This window comes from Mobula birostris, chromosome 4 (assembly GCF_030028105.1).
Source record: "Mobula birostris isolate sMobBir1 chromosome 4, sMobBir1.hap1, whole genome shotgun sequence".
NCBI classification, from domain to species: Eukaryota; Metazoa; Chordata; class Chondrichthyes; order Myliobatiformes; family Myliobatidae; genus Mobula; species Mobula birostris.
In genome coordinates this window covers 68,649,675-68,676,134 of record NC_092373.1, presented here as the reverse complement: position 1 = coordinate 68,676,134, position 26,460 = coordinate 68,649,675, and the positions used below count along the sequence as shown (strand labels likewise).

The 26,460-nt window shown below is 42.2% G+C and overlaps 1 protein-coding gene across 2 annotated transcripts in view; it reads left to right on the top strand.

The window, feature by feature from the left end:
* The window catches only part of pik3cb (phosphatidylinositol-4,5-bisphosphate 3-kinase, catalytic subunit beta), a 181,760-nt gene that overhangs the window by 119,405 nt on the left and 35,895 nt on the right, over nt 1-26,460 (top strand). For both annotated transcript variants that reach the window (XM_072255503.1, XM_072255504.1), the window contains exons 12-15: nt 1,339-1,527; nt 15,820-15,941; nt 18,539-18,682; nt 23,889-23,988. In XM_072255503.1, coding sequence (XP_072111604.1) covers nt 1,339-1,527; nt 15,820-15,941; nt 18,539-18,682; nt 23,889-23,988 — 555 coding nt within the window. The remainder of the gene's footprint in view (nt 1-1,338; nt 1,528-15,819; nt 15,942-18,538; nt 18,683-23,888; nt 23,989-26,460) is intronic.

Genomic DNA, 26,460 nt, shown 5'->3' with positions numbered 1-26,460 from the left:
CAATCTCTGCCTTAAATACACCCAATGACTTGACCTCCACTGTCGCCCATGGCAACAAATTCCACAGATTCACTACGTTCTGGCTAAAAGATCTCATTTTTTTTTTCAAATGCCAAGATTAGGACATGCTTGAGGGAAATGAAGAAGCTAAGCAGAAGTTACTACAACAGTCTGCAGATTGAGGTGTTCGGGGCAAAGCGGAAAATGACACAGAGATTGCTCTGGCCATGATTGGTTGAAAATGAGACAAATGAAGGCCACTTCTAGATGGTGAAGGAGAGGCCATGCTTTGCCTCTCATATTAGAAACTTCAGAGAGTAAAGTGTGTCTGTGAAAGTGAGTAGCGGAATAAGCATTCGATTAAGAACATGAAATGATGAAGCAGCAGTAAACCATGCAATGAGATCATGGTTGTTCTTTTGCTTTAGTGGCACTTGCTGCACTAACTTTGTATCCCTTGATTCCTTTATAATCAAAAATGTATATTTCTCTAAAATGACTGAGGCTCCACAGCATTCTTGGGTGGAGAAATTTCTTCTCACATCAACCCTGCAAGGTAAACTCCTCACTTCGATATCGTGACACTTCCTTTAAGGAAAAGATTGAACCTAGGATGAAAAATAGATGATTAGATCAGGATTCAGATAAGTTCATTATCATATACACCAGGGTGCAATGCAATTCCTGTCTTGTGTGAGGCTCCCAGACACTAGAGCAATGAGAGGTATTTCCGTTAGGGATGATATAAAGCCTTGATGTTAGGACTCTGCTCTCCTCTACTGCTACAGTGAGGCCACTCTCAGATAGGAGGAGCAACTCCTCATATTCCGTTTGTGTAGACTCCAACCTGATGGCACGAACATCAATTTCTCCAACTTCCGATAAGTTTTCCCCATACTCCTTCCCGCTTCAGTTTCCTTCTTGCCTCTTTTCCTCACTTGCCTATCACCACCCCTTGGTGCCCCTTCTTCCCTTTCTCCTCTCCTCACTTTCCTTCTTTAACCCTTTACTTTTGCCGCCCGGTTTTTTTTTTCCACTTCATTCCCCCTCCCCACCCACTTGGCTTCACCTGTAACCTAGCTTGTACTCCTTCCCACCCCTCCCCCCACCTTCTTATTCTGGCTTCTTCCCCCTTCCTTTCCAGTCCTGAAGAAGGGTCTCGGCCCAAAACGTTGACTGTTTGTTCATTTCCAGAGATGATGCCTGACTTGGAGAGTTCCCCCAGCATTTTGAGTGTGTTGCTCTGGATTTCCAGCTTCTGCATAATCACTTGTGTTTCTGGTGTTAGGGCCAGGATTGGATATTTAATCTGTAACTGGTGACCAATCCTTCATTTAGGGCCGAGGATGGAAGAAACTGCATATCGAACTAAAAGAAATCATGGAGCGGGATGCATTGTCTCAGCTCTGTGAAAATGAGATGGATTTGCTATGGACTCTACGATATGACTGCCGTGAAAACTTTCCACAGTCTCTACCCAAGCTGCTACTCTCAGTGAAGTGGAATAAGCATGAAGATGTGGCTCAGGTATGGCTTTGAATTTTCCCTTTCCCATAATAGGATAAGTGCTTTAATAGTACTTCAAGATAATCAGCCATTCCTACTGACAGCTGGAAACATTCCATTGGTTTCACTGTATTTTACTGAAGTTTGCTATACTCTTGTTGTACTGATTTCCTCTTCAAGGTTTCCTCCTCATTTGCACAAAATGTCCATCAGTGTCATAAAATAATTAGGCCTGTTGTTCCTCAGAGTCTATGGCAACCATCAAGTACCCAGCCATGTAATAATCTCATACTATTCTCCACACAATCCCATCAACTCTCTCCAGATTCCGCCACTCTCCTATATGCTAGAGGCAATTTAATACAGCCAGCTAATGTACCAACCAACATGTGTTTGTAATGTGGAAGGAAATCTGAATATTGGGAGATCCTGGGTTTATGGAGCCCAGGTTCATGGTGTCATAAATATTGAGATAGTTCAATGGTTTTAATGTCCGAGAATGTATACAAAGGAGATGGGTGATGGACTCTAGGAAGACTAAGCCAGCATTGCTCTCTGTTACTATTGACAATGAGTACATGGTGCATGACTACAAGTACCTGGGGGTCACCTGGATGACAGACTTGAGTGGAGCACCGACAAGAAGGGCCAGAGTTGCCTCTACTTGCTGGGGAGACTGAGGTCCTTTGGAGTGTGCAGGCCTCTCCTTCACATGTTCTACCAATCTGTTGTCTCCAGTACAATCTTCTATGCGGTGGTGTGCTGGGGCAATGGCATAAACGCAGGTGATGCTAACAGGCTCAATAAACTGATTAGAAAGACTGGTTCTGTTATTGGAGTCAAACTGGAACAAAAGACTCGATAGAAAATCCTGGCAATTCTGGATGTTTCTCACCCTCTGCATGCCACCTTGGCTGAACAGAGGAGCACTTTTAGTAATAGACCAAGACAACTGCGCTGCTCCAAAGAGTGTTATATGAGGTCATTATTTCCCTTGGCCATCAGGCTCTATAATGAGTCAACCTATAGCTGGGGAAGTGCTTGACTGTGGTAACTTCTCTTCTAATATTTATATCTGTGCAGTTGTAATGCTACTGAGACACTGTAATTTACTTTGGGATCAATAAAGTATCTATCAATCAATATACAACCTGAAATTCTTGCTGCTCGCAGACATCCACAAAAACAGAAGAGTACCCCAAGGAATGAGTGACAACATAAACGTTAGAACCTCAAAGCCCCCTTCTCCTCCCCCCATACACAAGCAGCAGCAAGCATCACCGCCCCCCCAACTTGTATCAGCAAAAAGCATCAGCAGCCACCACCCACCAAGCAAGAAATAGCACAGCCCCCAAAAGGGAGAGACCACGATCTGCATTACAACAAAAGCAAATTGTTCACCCGACATGCCACAGGCTCTCCCTATTAAAGTGACAGACATGTGTCACTCAGCGGGGGGGGGGGAGGGGGGAGACAAAAATAAAAAGAACACGCTGGTTTTGCTGTTAAAGTTTGCCACGTCACTTTTTTTTTCTCCCCTGAGTTCTGCGACTCGAAAATTGGCAGCAAACTTCCCCACCAATGGAAAAAAAGGGAGAGCGGTTTGCTGAGTACCGAGACCTCCGGAAGCTGATCTGCTTTTCCTGATATTCCGTCTTCTTCCATGACACTTCACTCAGTGATGCCGGCCAGGAATCAGCTCCTCCAAAGGGCCATGAAGACTCAGAACCCTGAAGGCATGCTCATCTTCTAGGCCATGCCCTTGGAATATCGAAAATGGTCAGTAAGCCCCAGGAACAGATCCCATCACCGTAAAGGACCACAGTTTGATTGTAGCTGCAGGTCAAGGGCACTAACAGAACCCCATCTACTCTGAAAATTTCTTAAGATGGCATGGGTTGTGAGTTAAGTGTTGTCCACGATGTTCCGAGCGATCCTCTGTAGAGAGGACTTTTAATATTGGAAGGATGAGACCTGCAGCAGTGAGTACTCCATCTGAACTGCGTTCTATAATCAGACTTAATCAAAAGCTACAGGTTCTGCAGCAAGTTTCACACCAGAAAAAAAAATGACAAAAAAAATCCAGTGCTATTAAAATGATGAAAATTTCTGTGGTTTTGGAGAAAGGCTCTAGAAAATTATTTGCTGTAAAATACAAAAGTTCTTTGTCATTGGACCATGAGCCTTCCTTACCAGTTTTTGTTTTAAGCAGTGTCCACAATCTTGTTGAGAACTCTCCAAGAAATGTGTTGGAGCTGGCATACTTTCCTTGTCACTCATAAAAATTTGTTTATAGTGCCTTGCTTTTCAAGGGCTTCTGACCATTGCTTTCATCTCCCAATCGGGAACTCCATTGAGACCAAGTTTGTGCAATCAGCCACTACAGGCACAGTCATCGCTGAGATGCAGGAACCGTCACTCAAACACAATGTGCTTTTCAAATAAAATGCATTTCATCTCCAGTGTTTCTTCAAGATAAAAAAAACTACAAAGCCCTAGAGTCTCCTTCCTCCATGTCACTGCTATTTGGCTAGCAAGCCAAAACTGACAATAACAGGAAACTACTTGTAAAATGTTTTACTATAAGATACTGCAGACAGAGATGACTAAGAAGATTCCTTACTAAATTTAAATTACACTTTCCAGTGACTTTTTTAATAATAATTTTGTTGGCTTTCTTGCCTTTGATCTCGATCACTTAACTCCTTTCCTATATAATCATCCATTGTGGATGCAAGCTTCCCAAGTGTAATATGCAGAGTAATACAGATTTTTAGCGTCTCTTTCTGCCCATGGCCTTAAAGCAGGTTCTGTAAAATTGAATTTCGTTTTGGCAGCAGACCAGGTCTTTGTGTCCATTTTGCAAAATTCAGTGCAATGTCTGGGTGCAATGGTCAGTTGTATGGATACTTATCCCTTTTGGATTTGAGTGATAAAGCCTATATTTAGTATATATTTCACTCCCATGTTATATCTGCCTGATTTCCCTTCTGTCTGGAAGTACTGGCGTTTTCCCATGTAATTGTATATAAATTTTGGACTCTGATGCAGAAGCTATAGTTCTGAATCTCAGAGTTCCTCGCTAGGAATTTGTTTTTGTCACTCTAATGCTGGACTTCTCATGGAATCCAGGGAGGGAATGCCAAATTCCTGCGGTTTCTTAGAGGTTGCGAGGGAAAGTCTGTCCTCCAAACCTGTGCTGGTCCAATAACTACTTTCATTTCAAAGGAGAGCAGCAGTTGCAAGGGACAAAATTACAATTTAAGTAATTTACATTTTTGAAATTACTTACTGCCCACTGCGCCATTGGCATTTAGGGCAATGAAGGTCCTCCATTTCTGCTTCCATACAGTCTTACACAGATATAGGAGGATTCTTCAGTACTGTTTCCGTAACCATTTTTTTTTTTATCAGTCAGTGTTGTTAGCCCTAAGCTGAACCCCTAAACCTGGTGGACTACTGTTAGTCTGGCCTCTACCTCTGGACCTGTTTGGCATGGGTGAACCTACCAAGAACCAAAGCACAAGCCCCTGACTCCAGCCAACATAGCTGTCTGGGTATACAGAGAGTAAAGGAATCCAAACAGACCACTGAGATGAAGTTGTAGATGAAAGCATTTGGAGCAGGTAACAAAGCAGTCAGAATGGTCATTCATCAATCCCAGATCTGTGTCATTATCAAACATTTGATCATTTAGTGAGTAAGCTGGTGAGAGTCTGCCTTCACAATTTTTATTTCTCTGTATTAGTTTTCTTCTTTCTCTTGAAGTTACTGATGTGTTTGAGGTGCAGCCTCAGCTTCCCTAAATGGCTGTTAGTTATCTCCCCCATCCTGGAGCACTCAGGTGAACTGAGAAGCCTTTACTGGCACCCAGAATCCTCGCTTTTTCTCTTCAAAGACCAGTGCAGAAACATTCAGTACAAAAGCAAGAAAAAGTGGAGTGAGCTCAGTTGTGGTTCTCTTCCTGGTTAAGCTGTTACCATAGATTCCTTGTTAGATGTTCTCACATAATATGAGTGGGGTACCAGAGGATGCACCACGGAAATACAATTTATTAAAGATTTTTAGTGAGACTAGGAGAAGGAGGATAGAGAAGTAAGTGGTATGAGATGGTAGGATGGAAGGTGGGCAGGCAAATGTATGGTGGCAGAGAAAATGTGGCAATGAAGTTTATTCTTTTAATGCATCTATCATTGGTGAGTAAGTCATGAAGGTCCTGTCTTTGAACTTTTCAAACCTGTAGGTATCTGGATTTGTTTCTTTACTTACTGTTAAGAGAGCTACATGATAGAATAACGGAAGGTACATATTAGCCATCTGCACTGGTGTGTTCCTTAGCTCTGCACGCTGTAGACTGCCACACATTGACTGTTCCATCAACCTGCTCTCTTCTCTATTAGAAGGAAGCTGGTTCTCTCGGTGGAGGCCTAGCTTGTGTTCTTAAACCTTTCTCAATGAAAACTGCAGAAGGTGCTACAGGGCCTGACTAAATTATCATCTGGAACATTACTGGTACTGGCTGGTGTCCCAGGTCAGAATTTCCAAGGTGTAGCTGATAGCTGGCAAATTAGTGATGACAAATATGAGGAATAATCATATATATGGTTATGGTCTTAGCATGGCTTATCATGAGGCAGTTATGTTACAATATTTTGATATTTAATTCTTACCAGAAACATTACAGCATTATATTGCTTTCTAGTTTAATGGCTGCACCTCTCATAATTAAATTTTTTTTAAGGAGTTAACACTATTAATAGGAATGTGAAAAACTTGTGTTAAGATGCTAAGAAAAGTTTATTCTTTAATGCATCTATCATAATGTCATGGAGGTACTGGCTTTGAACTTTTCACACCTGTAGCTTTACCTCTACTGAAAGGCATATAATGATAGACTTTGCCATTATCAGGGTTAAGGAGCAGAGAAAAATTAGCTCAAGATCACTATTCTGCTTTGCTGAAATAAAATTTTGTGTATCTGATTCTTGAACAAGAGAGACTGGTGTAGTTATTTCTGGATCAAGCCTGCTGTTCTCTCTACAGAAATGTGCAGTCGAGCTCAGTGTGGTTTTAGCCTGTTGCTTCTGCACACCTTTAGGTAAAGGGAAATAAATCTGTCCAGTTATGCTTAGAATGGGATCATAGCATTTGTTTACTATTATGGCCAGAATTCAGAATTGAGACAGGCTTAGGGCAGTGAATCTTGAAGCCATTCCAAAACAGTACATAACCTAGATGCGTTGGAAACTACTTAATGATGAATAATCATCTGCAGACTAAAAATATTGAGTGGTGAAAAGGCCATCACCAACCAATCATGCCAATATCTCTGATGTCAATCCAACTGTAATACATTCTGAAATGCTGTACAAGTTCCTGGGCTCTCTGTCAGAACATTGCAGGAATACTAGAGATGTTTTTGAACGTGCCCTGGAACTGCTGTGTAATTTAATAAGCTATGAATCGGAAAACTAACCAGCGCTCAGTGGGGATTCTCCGAAGTTTGTATGTTGCTAAACCCACCCTAAAGAGGAGTTTGAGGGTGTTATGCATAAAATTTCATTCTAAGGTTTGATGTAACTGCACTGGCCAACCCGGTGCTTCGAGTATCTACTCCCCGCTGAGCTAAGGAGAATGTCATTCCTAAGCCCTGTTCTGATACCTTCCAGCATCCACAATGAGCATGTTCCAATAAGAATCACATGTGGTTGATTAAAAATGTGTCATTGGAGAAATCCAGATCTCTCTCTCCACCATATTCCTGTGGGCACACTGGAACTTCACCTTCATTCAAAATTTTTAGCCACTTGTGTCCGTGAAGTTTTCAGATATAATTTCAGGAGAAGAGGGCAGCCCACTTAACAAGATCCCCTGCACCCAGGGCTGGCCTGGGTGTCTGTCAGTGTCCAGCCTTTCTTGCACGCACACAGCAATAAATATTGCTCACAGTTCTCTTGCAGCATTTAAATTAAGCCCCAGACCAAATTAACTTGTAGCCTCAGTTGTGTAAATGGGCACCTGGAACAGTATTTCTATTGACTTCTTAGGTGCAAGATAAGTTTCTCTCAATATTTGGGTCAGATGGAGCCAAGTACCATATAAAATGAAAACACAAGAGACTGCAGATGCTGGAAATCTGGAGCAACACACAAAGTAACTAAAGAAACTCGGGTCACATCTATGGAGTGTACTGAACAGTTGACATTTCAGATCAAGACCTTCCATCTGGAATCAGAGTCTCAACCTGAAACATTGACTGTCCATTTCCCTCTGTGGATGCTGTCTTAGCTGCTGAGTTCCTCTAACTTATTTCTGTGCTGCACCATTTAAAATAACTTGCTCTTTTGTACGAGCAACACTTTGCGTGCCTTTGTAATAGTAATGCAGAGGGCATGGGATTTGTTTTCTGATTGTAAGCTATACAGTTGCCCCAAAGAGTGAACTGTATTTCTTGTAAAAATTATAATGTTATTGAATTTGTCTGGTAACTGAATCCCAGCTTGCTAGTGTACGTTAAAGTTTGGGAGTCAACTGCCTACAGGGACGAGGTCCAGCACCTGGCCACGTGGTGTGCCGACAGCAACCTGGCCCTTAACACCCAGAAGACCAAGGAGATCATTGTGGACTTCAGGCATGCTAGGAGCCACACTCACATCTCCACCTACATCAACGGAGCTGTAGCGGAGCATATATCAAGCTTCAAATTCCTTGGTGTCCACATTTCCGAGGATCTCACCTGGTCCCTGAACTCCTCCATCCTGATCAAAAAGGCGCAACAGTGCCTTTATTTCCAGTGGAGCATCAAGAAAGCTCACCTCTGTCCCAGGATACTGACGGACTTTTACCGCTGTACCATTGAGAGCATACTCACCAACTACATCTCAGTGTGGTACGACGATTGTCCCGTATCGGACCGCAAAGCACTCCAGTGTGCGGTGAAAACTGCCCAGCGGATTATCGGCACCCAATTGCCCACCATTGAGAACATCTACCATAAACCCTACCTGGGCAGGGCGAAAAGCATTATCAAGGATGCATCTCACCCTAACCATAGATTTTTACTCTCCTCCCATCCAGTAGGTGCTATAGGAGCCTCCGCTCCCGCACCAACAGGCACAGGAACAGCTTCTTCCCTGAGGCTGTGACCCTGCTAAACCTCACATCACAGCACTAAACTGTATTGCACCCATATTGTACTGTCTCAGTACTTTTATATTTGTGTGCTGTAGCACTTACTTTTTATTCACAGTTATTTTGTAAATAACACTATTCTTTGCATTTCTGATTAGATGCTAACTGCATTTCATTGGCTTTGTATCTGTACTCAGCACAATGACAAAGTTGAATCTAATCTAATCTATATCTGGTCAACCAAATGCAAGCACATTTTACAGTGTTTTTATGACATTGGAAAGCACGAAAAGCTGAACAAAAATAAATTAGAAGCAAGGATAGTTATAAGTCAAGTATTTATAGGCCTATGAATTTAACATCCATGGTAGGAAAATTATTGGAATAATTTCTGAGGGACAGGATTAGTGTTAGAAGGCAGGGATTAATCAAAAATAGATAAAACTGTGACATCCAATCTGACCAATTTGATTAAACTTTTAGAAGAGATAATAAATGTGTTTTGTATAGGCAGTGTGGTAGATGTTGACCACAATGATTTGAGTAAGGATTTGGGCAATATATATGGGAGACTGATCCAAGAACCCATGGGATCTAAGGTATGTGGCAAATTAGAATCAAGATTGGCTTGGTTACAAGTGACAGAGGGTGATTGTGGATGGTTGTTTTTCGGGTTTGGAAAGTGTTACTAATGGTGTACCACAGAGATCATTACCGGAAACCCTTGTTGTTTGTAAAACTATTTTCACAACTTAGATATGCACAGCAAAGATATGATAAGTAAATTTGAAGATAACTTCTGAAATGGTGATGGTGTTGATAGTGAAAAGGATAATTGTAGGCCAGAGGATGATGTTAATCAGTTGCTGAAATGGAAAGAGTAATGGCAGATGGAATTTAGTCCTTAAAAGAATTTGTCATGAATTTCCATTCATTGAACCTTGGGCTATGCCTACATCTATTAGAGCACACTAATGTTTTCAAATATGGTGCTCCAACATAGTTCACTTAGGAGGTATCAGTCATGGCCTGTTTTGGACCTCAAAGCAACAGCTCCTGCTAAACTTGGGCAGAAGTGAATGCCAGGGAATGTGGAATCTGGATCTGCAATGTCCTGGCATTTTACAGTGGAATTTGCGACAGGGTGAACTACATATGAATCCAACACCAAAGTGAGCTGTTGGTCTGAGTGCCCATTCAGTTTATTGTTACTTATAGTAATATAAAAATTGTGTATGATATGCTATCAGAGCAAATGGAAGGGAGGGGTATGCTTAATAATACAGCAGACTATATTTGTTGGAAGGGAAAAGGAACAGAAGTGACTTTGCTAATGTGGTTATTTACTTATGTTCAGTTTCAGTGGTTAGCCAAGGACTTTTGTTCGACTTCAGATAATGAGCTGACCCAAGTGGATTAGGTAGCCTCGGTGAAATATTTGGTAAAGGTTCTGTGGGTAGAGGATCCTATCCCAGAAAGAACAGTGGGTTTGTGCAGCTGCAAGGACACACTGTAATCCAACACTGAAGCACATTGTGCAGCTGCATCACTGAGAAAGTAAGAATGCTTCAATTGTTTATACAATGCCTTAATTTTCTGAATCACATTCTCCTGAGATGAACTGATCAGCATTCAGAATCCACCTGAACACCAGTGTGACGATATCATACAAACTGCTGCAGTTCATTACATAACTGTGTGATTTGCAGTCTTACATTCACAGTGCATGCTTACCTAGATTCCTCTGCCCACTTTGTGTAAATTTCTGGTAATCATAAGACACATAATACCAAACAACATGTCTAAAGACAAAAGTGAATAGCGCTAATTGAATGCACTGTTTTACTCTCCACAGTCCCAACCACAGCAAAATTCTTGATGGAAATTTCTGTTTTCAGGACTTTAGAGGATTTGTAGCATTTCTGCAGTAACAAATTTGATCCAGATGCAGTAATATACACTGACCTGCTGTCAAAACAGCCCTTCTGTTAAGCTTTTGACCTCTGATTGCCACTGCCAGGTACCCATCCTGGTCATCCTGTGCTTCGCATCTGAAAAGAATGACCAGAGAAATATAAATAAACTATCCCCAGTACTTCAGGAATTTCTTTTGCCTGTTTCTTCCTTATCTGAATGATCAAAGTTTGAGCTCACAGACCAAAGCATTTTTTTTCTTTTTCTGATTGTATGTTCAGCTAGAAGAAAATATTGCTGTACTCTTTCTCTTGCAGCTCAGATACTGTTGAGCATGAAATTGGGTGGAATATTAGGAATGTCAGTAACTTGGGTTGTGATGTGAATCTCAGCTTCACAGTAGGTTGGCTAAAAGTGCTAGAAATCAAATTAAAAACACCTTAGGTTGTAGTCTTTTACTGGGTAGCTGTGGCATTTCTTTACAAATCTCCTGGCTGACTGAATGCCATTCTTGAGCTCCTGCAGATCTATTTCCCTTCCCTGTCCTAGAGATCTCCACCACCAAGGTGTTCATTAGAGGTTAACAACCAATACCTTGTGCAAGGAATTGCTGACAACGAAGTGCTAAATCAAATCAACACATGGCCAACTTTAAAACCTCCTGATAATTCCATTGATTGAGGTTTAGTTACATGGTGTTCCTATTCCCTGAATTCTCTGTTCATTTTTTTTTCTTCTGGTGAATTACACTCCTGACAAGGAGTACAATTCACATGTTCCAGACACTTCCTGAACTTTCTGGCACCTTTCTTATTCTGCTGTCTGTAGACAGTAAATGGCTAATATAGGCTATCCCTGGGTTTTGAATGTCCGACCACCCTACATACAAATGAACTCCCATAATGTTAACTTCAAAAATCTGATGACCTTAATATACATTAGTTCCTATGAGCTGCCTCTCTCCTTACTCTCCCCCCCCCCCACCCACCCCCACCTTAGGAATTGTTCTTACCAGGCTTTTATGCTTTTGCTTGTATGCTTGATGAAGGGTACGTGGTTGTTGCTATTCATTGCAATATTGTGGAGGGGTATTTGAGATATCAGGCAATTTTGTATATTTTCCAATTTATGGACAAAATCAATTCATGAGCATCTGTAAGAATGGATCCAGTTATTTACCCAAGGATGGCCTATATTAGCAGAGAGTTTAATTGTGGGGTGGGGGGGGGTTTGCATTAAAATAAATAAATAACCGGAATTTCACACCATTGAGCGAGTGTCAGTGTGTAACAGATAACACAAGACACTTTATAGATCCAATATTTTAAATAAAACCTACTTCCTGCTCTGAGGACAGGGTGGCTAATTATATCTACATTGACTTGACTTAGCTAATGGTAGCCTTGAAATCAAACAAGGATCTTCCTGCTTTGTGGTCATTAGCTGAACAACATGCTCTTAAGTGAGGTTTGAATAATTTAAGTCGGCTCCTTTTTTTAAACTTGAATCATTTTAAATGGCTTTTGCTTATCCCTGACAAAGCATTGGACTTGAAAGTGAAACATACTGACTGTCATTCTTGCAAACAGCCACAGAATTGATAGTACCTCGATGCTGTTACTTTCCTAAGAAATTTTAGTTTAAATTCATCAAAGAAGCAAGAAACAAATCAAAAGTGCAAAAACAGAAATGTAAACTCTCTTTGTCTTCTACAATAGTGACTGAACTTGCTGACTGATCTGTGTCCAGGTGTCCCAACAGTTTTTGTCTCATAATATCTGCTGGAGACTGGCAATAGCAAGATTTTTCTGAACATCAGTTATGAAGGTCTGATCTCTGTACTATAAGTCACTGATTACAGGCATGTATTCTGATATCTGGATTTGAACCCTTTTTATCTTTGGCTTCAAGATTTGTTCTGGATTAGATTTGAACCTGATCAAGTTTCCCTCCTCCCTGCCCCCCCCCGCCCATCCCCTTTCCACCTCACCCACCTCAATAGATTAATCAATGGTCAGAAGAACTCCAGTCATCAGGATTTTGAACATCTGAGTACTATTAAGTCAATTTGAAATTGTAAACCAACATCCCAAGTGGAAGATACCAAGTGTAGAGAAAAGTCTGAATAGTCCGGAGCTGAGAAGTTAGGGACATGGCTGTTCAACAACAGGAAAAACGAACTGTGTTGCGGTTCTCCTTATGGTCTTCACAGAAGCTACTGCACTGTGTTGGAGTGGACAGGCATTCTGTTTGCAGTACTTTCACTTACAAAAAAAGTAATGTTTCTCAATGATGAATATTTTCAGGGGAGAGCTGGCTGACTTATTTGTAAAAGAAGATTGTGTGGCACTTGATGGCTACTTGCAATGATATCTGTTTGTTTAATTTATTCAGTTAACTCATTTACATCAATCTATATGAGAGGAGGTCTCAGCTGTAGCTTGTAAAAATGAAATGTGCCATCTAATTAAAATGCTATGATAACAGATCAGTTAACAACCGCAGGAAATCACAGTGAGTTGTGGACATAGCTGAGCTCAGCACATCACAGGTACCAGCTTCTGCTCTATGCACTCTGCCTATACTTGCTGCCTTAGTAAAGTAGTCAGCATAGTCAAAGACCCCCAACCAACCTGGACACTCTGTCTTCTCCTCCCCAACCAACCTGGACACTCTCTCTTCTCCCCCCACCCATCGGGCAGAAGAATCAAAAGCCTGAAAGCACATACCACTAGGATTCCAGGACTGCTTCTATCCCACTGTAAGACAATTGAATCTCTTCCACTGTTAGCAGACTCTTGAATGGAACTCTTGTACAATACGATGGGCACTTGGCCTCTCAATCTACCTTGTTATGATCTTACATTTTATTATTTACCTGTATTTCACTCTTGGTAGCTTTTCTACTTTATTCTTAATTTTTATTGTTTTACTTTATTCTGTTTTAATGGACTGTGTAATGATTTGATCTGTATAATGCAAGACAAGTTTTTCTGCTGTATCTTGGTACATGTGAGAATAATAAACCAATTAGATTGTAATCTCTGTAACAGAAGCCACACACACTTAATGTCAACAGACAAAAGGAGTTTCAGTTTAGTGTCATATACTAGTTTATAGTGAAGCACAATTCTGTTTTAATCTTTTCAGTGATATGTAAACCAACCCACTACGTGACTGCATCTGGGAGCCATCCAGAAAGTGTCTTATAACTTTGGGGTGGGCGGGGGGGGGGGGGGAGAGACTGCTTCTCAATAGATTCTCTGTTGTCAAAAGCTGTAGTACATCTTGATCTTGAGTTTTCCATTGGGGCATGTTAAAAGAATGAAATAATCTGGATTTTTACGGTGGTTTTCATGACCTTGGGACAGCCCAAGGTACTGCATAGCCAATGTAGTGATTTTTAAACGTACTCCATGTTAACTAGATAGGAAATTCATTAATTTTTTCAATTGCATTTATGTTTTGAGATGTATTATGACTGCCTTTACACAGAAAGGATTGGGATTTGGGGTTTTCATTGCAGTTGAGGAAATAGTTTCTTTAGCAGCCAGCATTCAGATTGCAAATGTCACTCTGCTATTTAAGAAGGGGGCAAGGAAGCAAAAAGGAAATTATAGACCTGTTAGCTTGACGTCGGTGGTTGGGAAGTTGTTGGAGTCGATTGTCAAGGATGAGGTTACAGAGTACCTGGAGGCATATGACAAGATAGGCAGAACTCAGCATGGATTCCTTAAAGGAAAATCCTGCCTGACAAACCTATTACAATCTTTTGAGGAAATTACCAGTAGACTAGACAAGGGAGATGCAGTGGATGTTGTATATTTGGATTTTCAGAAGGCCTTTGACAAGGTGCCACACATGAGGCTACTTAACAAGATAAGAGCCCATGGAATTACAGGAAAGTTACATACGTGGATAGAGCATTGGCTGATTGGCAGGAAACCAGAGAGTGGGAATAAAGGGATCCTATTCTGGTTGGCTGCCGGTTACCAGTGGTGTTCCACAGGGATCAGTGTTGGGGCCGCTTCTTTTTACATTGCACGTCAACGATTTGGATTATGGAATAGATGGGTTTGTGGCTAATTTTGCTGACGATACGAAGATAGGTGGAGGGGCTGGTAGTGCTGAGGAAACGGAGAGTCTGCAGAGAGACTTGGATAGATTGGAAGAATGGGCAGAGAAGTGGCAAATAAAGTACAATGTTGGAAACTGTATGGTTATGCACTTTGGCAGAAAAAATAAACGGGCAGACTATTATTTAAATGGGGAAAGATTTCAAAGTTCTGAGATGCAACGGGACTTGGGAGTCCTCGTACAGGATTCCCTTAAAGTTAACCTCCAGGTTGAGTCAGTAGTGAAGAAGGCGAATGCAATGTTGGCATTCATTTCTAGAGGAATAGAGTATAGGAGCAGGGATGTGATGTTGAGGCTCTATAAGGCGCTGGTGAGACCTCACTTGGAGTACTGTGGGCAGTTTTGGTCTCCTTATTTAAGAAAGGATGTGCTGACGTTGGAGAGGGTACAGAGAAGATTCACTAGAATGATTCTGGGAATGAGAGGGTTAACATATGAGGAACGTTTGTCCACTCTTGGACTGTATTCCTTGTAGTTTAGAAGAATGAGGGGAGACCTCATAGAAACATTTCGAATGTTAAAAGGCATGGGGACAGAGTGGATGTGGCAAAGTTGTTTCCCATGATGGGGGAGTCTAGTACGAGAGGGCATGACTTCAGGATTGAAGGGCGCCCTTTCAGAACAGAAATGCAAAGAAATTTTTTTAGTCAGAGGGTGGTGAATCTATGGAATTTCTTGCCACGGGCAGCAGTGGAGGCCAAGTCATTGGGTGTATTTAAGGCAGAGATTGATAGGTATCTGCGTAGCCAGGGCATCAAAGGTTATGGTGAGAAGGCGGGGGAGTGGGACTAAATAGGATAAAATTGATCAGCTCATGATAAAATGGTGGAGCAGACTCGATGGGCCGAATGGCCTACTTCTGTTCCTTTGTCTTATGGTCATTCAGGGGACCCAGGCCACGATTTTCCCTAATCCATCATCGATCATCATTGTGTTTAGCAATATTTTAGATTAAATTGTTTCAATTGATGCATTAATTCTCCATTTCATTTTAGCTCAGAGAGATCCATGAAACGTTGTTACTATTTTCACTTTAATTTCAACTCTGTTGGTCCATGTATTGAAATATTTTTCACAGACTGTATTTTCCTATTTGATTCTTTTGTGACTGGACCTCTCATTTTTATGCAGCTCCAAGCATTACTCCAAATATGGGCCAAACTACCACCCAGGGAAGCATTAGAATTACTGGACTTCAACTACCCAGATCAATACGTACGAGAGTATGCTGTGGGATGCTTGAGAGAAATGAGGTTTGTTTGTTAGAGCACTTTGAGATCATAGTTATGAAGATATTTAGATGTGAATTGTCTTTTGTCATGTGGGTGTTGTATTGATAGAGCAAATTTGCTTGGGTTTAAGCCTGCTTAAAATTTGACCAATTTTAAATGGGCATTGATATAGAAAAAGGTTATGAACAAAATAAAATTATGGTCCAAAATATGAACATATGGCTGCTGAATTTTAATATTCTTTGAAGAAGATATATTGTATTTGACTGAACAATATGTTAGCTCAGTCCTGTTCCAGTATGATTGACACTTGCTGGCTTGAAGCAGGCGAGTCAGATTAGTGTATCGTATGACTAACTCTTCAAATGCAATCAGGTACTCCAGAAGATTTTTTTTAGAAAAAAAACTTTTAGACATTTGAAATCAATAATATTCTTTGAATCACAAACAACAGAAAATCTGCAGCTGCCAGGAACCCAAGCAACACACACAAAATGCTGGAGGAGCTCAGCAGGCCAGGCAGCATCTATGGAAAAGAGTGAATAATCAATGTTTCGGGCTGAGAGCCTTCTTCAGAACTGGAGAGAAAAGATGAGAAGTCAGATTAAGAAGCTGGGGGGAGGGGTGGAAGAAATACAAGGTGGTAGGTGATAAGTGAAACTGGGACGGTGGAGGAGTGAGGTAAAGAATTGGGCAGTCGATTAATGAAAGAGATAAAGGGCTGGAGACCGGGGAATATGATGGGAGAGGGTAGAAGGCCATGGAAGAAAAGGAAGGAACAGGGGCACCAGAAGGATGTGATGGGCAGTTCAGGAGATAAGGTGAGAGAGGGAAATAGGAATGGTGAGGGAGGGGGCATTACCAGAAGTTCGAGAAATCAATTTTCATGCCATCAGGTTGGAGATTACCCAGATGGAATATAAAGTGTTGCTCCTCCACCCTGAGTGTGGCTTCATCGTGGCAATAGAGGAGCCCATGGACTGACATATGGGAATAGGAAGTGGAACTAAATTGGGAGATCCCACTTTTAATGGTGACGGCACATAGGTTCTCGGCAAAGCAGTCTCCCGATCTATGTTAGGTCTCACTGATATACAGGAGGCCACACCAGGAGCACCGGATACAGTAGTAGACCCCACAAGTGAAATGTCGCCTCACCCAGAAGGATTGTTTGGGACCCTGAATGGTAGTGAGGGAGGAGGTGTAGGGGCAGGTGTAGCACTTGTTCTGCTTGCAAAGACAAGTGCCAGGAGTGAGATCAGTGGAGAGGGAGGAATGGACAAGGGAGTCATGTAGGGAGCGATCCCTCTGGAAAGCAGAAAGTTGTGGGGGGCGGGGAGGGAAAGACGTCCTTGGTGCTGGGATCCCCTTGGAGATGGCAGAAATTACAGAGAAATATGTGCTGGATGTGGAGGCTGGTGGGTGGTAGGTGAGGACAAGAGGAACCCTATCCTGGTGAGAAGGCAGGAAGATGGGGTGAGCGCAGGCATGCATGAAAAGGAAGAGATGCAGTTGAGGGGACCATTGACGGTGGAGGAAGGGAAGCCTCTTTCTTTGAAGATGGAAGACATCTCCTTCGTTTTGGAATGAAAAGTCTTATCCTGTGAGCAGGTGCAGTGGAGACACAGGAATTGAGAGAAGGGGGTGGCATTTTTAAAAAATTCTTATTTGAAAAGGTAAAAACAGTTCTAGCACTTTCTTTGGTATCACTAAGAATTGATAATAAATGCTGATCTTGCCAGCAATACCTCTTAAAACTTAATGAAAATTAAGTTATTGGCCCACTGACTAGTGTGTGGAAGAGGGAAGGCAAGAAGGAAGTGAAGTGTTGCCATGAGGGAACATTCAAAATGTTGCTAAAACAAAACAGGTTCAATAAAAGACTTTGGTTTGCTTTGTTCCTTCACATAGAGTGAAGACTGTTCATGACTCATGTATGTGGAATCACACCTCAAGGCTATTTTTGATATTGCTTGGTAGAAAGGTGACTTAGACTATAGCTAAGACTTAAGGCTAATTAACCAGTCTCAATGACTGCATCTGTAAATGGGGAAGTACATTCAGCCAAATGTGTAGGCTACAGTTTACAGTTTGCCAGCCAGGATAAAATGCTGGGGGATTTACCAATTTGTGCATGCTCCAAAACTCTCCTTGCCAAGTAGCTCTTTTGCTTTTAGAAGATTGGGAAAATATAGGTGACTATGTCTCTTTCTGATGGTTTATAAATCTCTGACAACGTATCAAACTCCTTGAATATGTTTGAAGCCCAGCTTCACGTCAGGCTGGGTTTATGTTATTCCAGTGCTGATTTCTGGTGACCTGGGACTTGGAGATATGAGAATTAGACCACAAGATGAATGTCAAATTTATTGTCAAAGAAGTTTTACACCACGTGAAGAATATATAGCTGGATTTAACATTTGCTACAAAATGCACACTTTGCAGTGTTTAAAGTAGCAGTCAGGTTTTAAATCTTACCTGACTTTTATCAAATTCATGTGAAAAAACAGTAGGGATTTACAGAATTAAAAACAGATAGCATCTGGACCATATTGTATGAAAATATTAGCATTTAAGCTACGTTTTAATTTAAACTGCCAATATTTTTTTTCCACCAGTGATGATGAACTTTCTCAGTATCTCCTACAGCTGGTGCAAGTACTGAAATACGAGCCATACTTCGACTGTGCACTTTCCAAATTTCTATTGGAGCGAGCACAAGCCAACAGAAGGATAGGCCACTTCTTATTTTGGCACCTCAGGCAAGTTTCATCAAAAGGATTCTGTATGTAGTTGACAAATGAAAATGTAATAGTCACACTTACTAAGAGCTTGGCTAAAGGCCCATCTTCTGGTTTTATCTGTGTGCAAAGAATTAAGTGATTTGTTAGGGCACCTGATCTATTTATCAGGATCCTTCACTTTGTTATTTATGTGTCTGTTAGGATTTTCAGGCATGATTGCACGACTGAAACCACAGATGATACATCTGATGTATGCAGAATATTGCTGAATAATGAATATTCATCCCCATTTAGAATTCTGAATCCTTTTTTTGCCATCCTACCATTGTGGTCTAATTGGCTTATGAGTAGCCAGCAATTTTGACAGTATTTAACATAAGACTGCTACCTCTGACTTAGGCAAGGGCTGTGAACCTTATTTATTTACTGATTGATTGATTTGTTGGTTGATTGATTGACATACAGCATGGAATAGGCCCTTCCGGCCCTTTGAAACACGCCACCCAGTAACCCAAACATGAGGAAATCTGCAGATGCTGGAAATTCAAGCAACACAACAAAATGCTGGTGGAATGCAGTAGGCCAAGCAGCATCTATAGGAAGAGGTACAGTCGACATTTCGGGCCGAGACCCTTCGTCAGGACTAACTGAGAAAAGAGCTAGTAAGAGATTTGAAAGTAGGTGTGGGAGGGGGAGATCTGAAATGATAGGAGAAGACAGGAGGGGGAGGATGGAGCCAAGAGCTGGAAAGTTGATTGGCAATAGGGATACAAGGCTGCAGAAGGGAAAGGATCATGGGACAGGAAGCCTATGAAGAAAGAAAGGGGGAAGGAAGCCCAGAGAAAGATGCAGAGCAGGCAAGGAGTTATAGTGAGAGGGACAGAGGGAGAAAAAAGGGAGAGAAAAACAGGGAAATAAATAAGTAAATAAGGGATGGGGTAAGAAGGGGAAGAGGGGCATTAACAGAAGTTAGAGAAGTTAATGTTCATCCCATCAGGTTGGAGGCTACCCAGACGGAATATAAGGTGTTGTTCCTCCAACCTGAATGTGGCTTCATCTTTACAGTAGAGGAGGTCGTGGATAGACATATCAGAATGGGAATGGGATGTGGAATTAAAATGTGCGGCCACTGGGAGATCCTGCTTTCCCTGGTGGACAGAGCGTAGGTGTTCAGCGAAACGGTCTCCCAGTCTGCATTGGGTCTCGCCAATACATAGAAGGCCACATCGGGAGCACCGGATGCAGTATATCACCCCAGCCGACTCACAGGTGAAGTGTTGCCTCACCTGGAAGGATTGTCTGGGGCCCTGAATGGTGGTAAGGGAGGAAGTGTAAGGGCATGTGTAGCACTTGTTCTGCTTACAAGGATAAGTGCCAGGAGGGAGATCAGTGGGAAAGGATGGGGGGGGGGGGGACGAATGGACAAGAGAATCGCGTATGGAGCAATCCCTGCAGAAAGCAGAAAGCAGGGGGAGGGAAAGGTATGCTTGGTGGTGGGATCCCGTTGGAGGTGGCGGAAGTTACGGAGAATTATATGTTGGACCTGGAGTCTAGTGGAGTGGTAGGTGAGGACAAGGGGAACCCTATTCCTAGTGGGGTGGCAGGAGGATGGGGTGAGAGCAGATGTGCGTGAGATGGGGGAGGTGCGTTTGAGAGCAGAGTTGATGGTGGAGGAAGGGAAACCCCTTTTTTTAAAAAAGGAAGATATCTCCTTTGTCCTGGAATGAAAAGCCTCATCCTGAGAGCAGAAGCGGTGGAGACGGAGGAATTGTGAGAAGGGGATGGCATTTTTGCAAGAGGCAGGGTGGGAAGAGGAATAGTCCAGGTAGCCGTGAGAGTCCGTAGGCCACCCAGTAACCTTTGTTTTAATCCTAGCCTAATAACAGGACAATTTACAATAACCAGTTAACCTACCAATCAGTACATCTTTGGACCGTGAAACCAGAGCATCCAGAGGAAACCCTTGCAGTAATGGGTAGAACGTACAAACTCCTCATAGGTAGCTATGGAAATTGAACCCGGGTTTCTGAAACTGTAAAGCATTTGTGCTAACTGCTACGCCACGGTGCAGCAGCTTTGACCTTTGACCATATCTTTGACAATCAAAAGTACATACATTTCACTTGCATTTAGTAATTGTGCCTTTTCCAGTTTGATTTAATAGATCTGGAAATCAGGAAATGATTATTACTACTTTTGTTGTCATAATGCTGGTGGAAAAAATGCTTGCAGATCTTCAGGCACCGGCAATTTGCTACTTAAATTAATGAGAACTTGACTTCAAGTTTATCAAACAGTCCATGCTATGTAGTTATTCGTGTATGGAAATAAATCGTGGGCAGCCCTTCTGTAGATAACATACAGTATTGTCAAAAACATGGCAAACAGGTATTTGTGCTTTCCATCAAAAACTTTACCAAGTTTTCATTCAGAGTAGCACCCACCCTCTTTAGTTTAATATACTGGGACTCTCCTTTTATTCTTGATTATCATAAATAATAGCTGATGTAAACAACTCATTCTCCCTCAACGTGGAGTTGCAGGAAGAGAACTGAAAAACCTTCTTGAACTTCATGGTGTCAGAGTCAGAGTTTTTATCTCTGACTTGTAGAATATGTTTTACTGCAGCAGTACAGTGTAGAAACACAAAATTACTGTCAATTTTTTTTAAAGGTTTATTTTGGAAAAAGAGGAATAATGAGGTGGTTATCATGGGCTCGTGGACCATTCAGATGTATCATGGCGGATTGGATGAAGCTGTTTCTGAATCAGAGGAAGTGGATCTTCAGGCTCCTGTGCCTCCTCCCTGATGGTAGTACTGAGAAGGGGTATGAGGAACCTTGGTGATGGACGCCACCTTCTTGAGGCACGACTCTCTGAAGATGTCCTCGATGGTGGGGAGGGTTCTGCTTGTGACGGAACTGGCTTTAGTCCCCGATATCCCGGCACTCAGCAGTGTAGGATCCTCCGAGGGAGGAAGAGGTGGAGTCGGAGGAGGACTCGGAAGTTTTGGTGCAGCACACAATGGGGTCACTAGAGCAGGGGAACATTGTGGTGTGTGGACCAGGGAATATGCGATGGGCGGCATTACTGGGGGAGCAGGAGATAGACTGTTTGAAAACCCAGCAACAAACCAGCAAGGAATGTGTCCCCCTATATTACAGAGAATGGCCAAGTGGAAGGATGCAGTGGCCAGTGGTGGATACTGACAGCTGTGGCTCTGATGGTGGTCGGTATGAGATCCTACAACACGTTCCTATAGATGGCTTGGGAGTATTGGAACCACATTAACTTTTCAAACTCTAGAATCCGCTTGAGGGCGCCAACCCATGCTGCAGAAGGGGTGTTGCTGATACCAATCACCGAAAAGAACAGGACATTAGGAGGAATTTGTCCAGCCCTCTGTGGCTTTGGCATTTGGCTTTGGGGGGGGGGGGGGGGAGTGGAGGGAGTAGTTCATTACAGTCTACCTAGCCCCATCACATGTGAATGGCCATAAAGAACTTGCATCTCGACTCAGTAAACCCCAGTGGAATAAGTGCTTTAAGGGCTGGTACTTCCCTACTTAAGATTTGTCTAATCCCAAGGTCCCAGCTCCGAGAATAATCCCTCTGGCAACAAGGAAGGGGAGGGAGTGTTAGTACAGCCAGGTCCACCAGTTGCTATCCAGTGTCCACCAGTCTGTCAGCAGGGCACAGTGAGTGTAAGCAGAAGGGGCATCCTGGGGTAACTGTAACACTGAATGTTACTGTGAAGGTGGGCACTTCCTGGATACGTGGCTTCTGGGCTTACCCATGGCTGCCCACTGGATGGTATGGCTGCTGCAGTGAGGAGTACAAGGTGCCATACATACGCCACCTTACTACGCTGGACGAGCACCCTACCAAAGAGGATCAGTGCAGTAAGAGGCATATCACTGAGGCAGAAAGGTACTGGATGGTAGCCTTTCCCTTTTATGGTATGGCCAGGCTGTCCCAGGAACTGATATGCATGACCTCTGTGATGGAGATGCTGGCCAGTGAGATGGCCACTGCACTCAAGCATACAGTGGATATACTAACCAGTGTCAGCTGAGGTGATGGCTGTTCGGATGGGGGCCTTGCAAAAATTGGATGGCTTTGGACTGCCTGCTCGTGGAGAAGGGTGGCACCTGTTGCTGTGATTGTTCAAGAGTGCTGCACCTACATGCCTGATGGGTCTCGGAACATTGCTCATTTGCCTAATCACGTTCAGCAGTCAGTAAAAAAGATCAGAAAAATGGGTGGCCAGCTCCATTACTACTATACGTCAGGTGGGCTGGGGGAAGAATTGGTAGCCTTTTGGGTCGTTGGGAGGATGGTGTACTATAGTACACTGGATAACAACTGGTGGGCTGATAATTCTGGGTATCATAGTATTACCTTCTGTGTGTAGTGTAGAGGGGTGTCCGCTGGGGTTTTACTAGCCTACGGTGCTGCATCTGTTGAGGGGTAGATTGCATGAAGTATCAGTCTTTTCTGTTCATCGAAAGCCACTCCCTCTTTCTAGCTAGTGATTGGCCTGTTTAAGGAGCAGTGCAGTCTTTCCACTGACTGCTTTTTGGTGCCGCGGTGCCAGCTGATAATGTCACAGTGCTGGCAGAGTATAAATATACAGCACTGAAAGCACCTGGACTTCTTGCTTTGGGGCTCAACGATGGTCTGGGTCATGAGTAGTGGTGCAAGAACAGTAGAAGTGTGTTGCAGTGAGAGAGGACACACACTTTAGATACGTATTTGTGACTGGGTGTAACTTGAAGGATTTACTGAATGTTTAGTGACTTGTCCTGTAAATCAGTAGTTAACTTGCTAACCAGGAGTGGGGTCTTCTGTCCCTACTAAATGAACCCTCAAACCTGATTTCACACAACAATACAACTCAACATTGTTGCCTGGTAGTGGTCTTGTAGATAAATGTGCTCCAGGAGGAAGGGCAGCCCAATGTGGGACGGTTGGCATCAGATCACCGACCCACCAAAGGGTCCCAGCAGTGTGACTGGCACATGCAAGTGATCAGATGCTCAGATCCACGTAGAATAGGAATGGTGAATGATGTGTCAGGCTTACTTGGTTGATCCATAGACAGGAAAGCCAGCGTGAGCCGAATTTGACTGAATCCATTGTGTTAAGAGTGTTGCCTAGCAGGCTTGACTTTGTTCTAATGCTTATGAATGCTGTTCTTAATGTGCAGCTTTTTGTTCCCCCAGGTCTGAAATGCATCTACCTGCAATTTCACTGCAATTTGGGTTGATCCTTGAGTCATACTGTCGAGGAAGTATTACACATATCAAAGAGCTATCCAAACAGGTATTTACCTTGAACTGCTATCCTTTTTGAATGACCATTTTTGGTGTTGATTGAGTCTGTAAGTTCAATTTTTGAAGTAAGAAGTTCCTGACTGCAGTCAACAAGTATAACAAACTAGCAAGGAAGCTACAGCTGAAGATTGAAGTTGGTAATGGAGACCCACACCCCTCGACAGCCTACATCCCTTTTCTCACCTCATGTGCAACTCCTGGTAATATTAGTTTTATTTTCCCCAACCAAAACATTATGAATGTTATTTACCCATTGATTTTTTTTACATGCACTATAAATAACTACCAGTCATTTCTGAAATAGCTTTATATATTGTCATGCTTTGCTGCCCAAATCCTGCATTGGATCCTGCTCATTCATAATCCCTTTACTCAACCTTTATCTTTATTCAACATTCACTATTAAAATATTAGAGGCTCCATCTTCTTGCTGTCAGGGCCCAGATTCTAGGCTTCCCTCCATAAACTTGCCTACTGTTCTACCCTATCTGAGAGCCTCTTTAAAGCCTATCTATGAACAAGATCTTAGTGAACACCCCTAACACCCATATTTTCACTTTTTCATTAACTACATAAAGATAACTTTCTACTTCAGAATGTTATTGTATTATTGTCAATTATTAATTACTTCGATGCAAGCAAAGTCGACTAACTCAGTCGTCAATACATACAGGCAAGATTCAATGTTAGACATAAGACATAGAAGCAGAAGGATGCAATTCGGCCTGTTGAGTTCCCTCCACCTTTTCATCATGACTGATCCGTTTCCCCCGCAACCCCATTCTCCTGCCTTCTCGCCATGGCCTTTCATGCCCTGACTAAACAAGAACCTATCAAACTCTGCCTTAAATGCACCCAGTGACCTGCCCTCCACAGCCACCTGTGACAACGAATTCTACATACTCAGCATGCTCTGGCTGAAGAAATTCCTCCTCATCTTTGTTCTAAATGGACGTCCCTCTTCTTTGAGGCTGTGCCCCAGAATAGACTCCCCTACCAATGGAAACATCCTCTTCACATCCTTTTTATATAAGCCTTTCAACATTCGATAGGTTGCAATGAGATCTCCTCTTGTTCTTTTACATTCCAGAGGGTACAGGCCCAGAGCCTTCAATCGGTGCTGATATGATTACCCTTTCATTCCTGGAATTATTCTCTGAACCCTCTCCAATATCTGCACAACCTTTCTTAAATAAGGGGCTCAAAACTGCTCACAATACTCCAAGTGATACCTCACCAGTGCCTTGTACAGCCTCAGCATTATATCCTTGCTATTATATTCTAGTCCAATTGAAAGAAGTGCTACCATTGCATTTGCCTTCCTCACTACTGATTCAACCTGCAAATTAAGGTTTAGGGAATCCTGCACGAGCACTTCCAAATCCCTTTGCACCTTAGATTTTTGAATTTTCGCCCTGTTCAGAAAATAGTCTATCCTGCTTGTTATTTCTTCAAAGAGTTCAACAGATTTATCAGGCAAGACTTTTCCTTAAGGAAACCATGCTGACTTCAGCCTGTTTATCATGTCCCTCTAAGTACCCTGAAACCATATCCTTAACAATTGACTCCAACATCTTTTCCACTACTGAGGTCAGGCTAACTGACCTATAATTTCCTTTCTTCTGCCTCCCTCCCTTCTTGAAGAGTGAGTGACATTTACAATTTTACAGTCCTCTGGAAGCATGTCAGGTTCTACTGATTCTTGAAAGATCATTACTAATGCCTCTACAATCTTTTCAGCCACCTCTTTCAGAACCTTGGAGTGTTCACCATCTGGTCCAGGTGACTAGTCTACGTTCAGACCTTTTAGTTTCCCAGGTACCATCTCCATAGTAATAGCAGCTGCACTCACTTAGTCATAGTCATACTTTATTGATCCCGAGGGAAATTGGTTTTCGTTACAGTTGCACCATAAATAATTAAATAGTAATAAAACCATAAATAATTAAATAGTAATATGTAAATTATGCCAGGAAATAAGTCCAGGGCCAGCCTATTGGTTCCTAACAAACACACATCTGCAAACTCCAAAATTCCAACTGTATATCTAATTGCATGGCAAGCTATAGATACTGTCTCAGCTTCTGGCATATTAAATCCCACTTGCCATTTTTGTAATTAAGGCATGTTGTGGGTTAAATTTTCTGTTGCCCAATCTTTTTATAAAATTATATTTATAGCTTTTAATTAAAGGAATTTTTTTGCTGTGATGAGAATGCACTCTTTTGAATCCCTATCTCTTTAGCAAAGCTGTGATACATAATTGCTTTAATGTGAAAAGTGGAGAGTACTTTAAAAGCAAAGAATAAACTGAACACTTTAGTTTTGGTTTTTTCTTTGCTGTTTGCCAGTAAGTATCTGAGATTGACTGCATTACTTTTTCAGATTTGTGGCAAAATGCAGAACTGATGTTTTCCAGCAGACACTAAGCAATTCTTCATTTCTTCTTTGCAAATTGTTT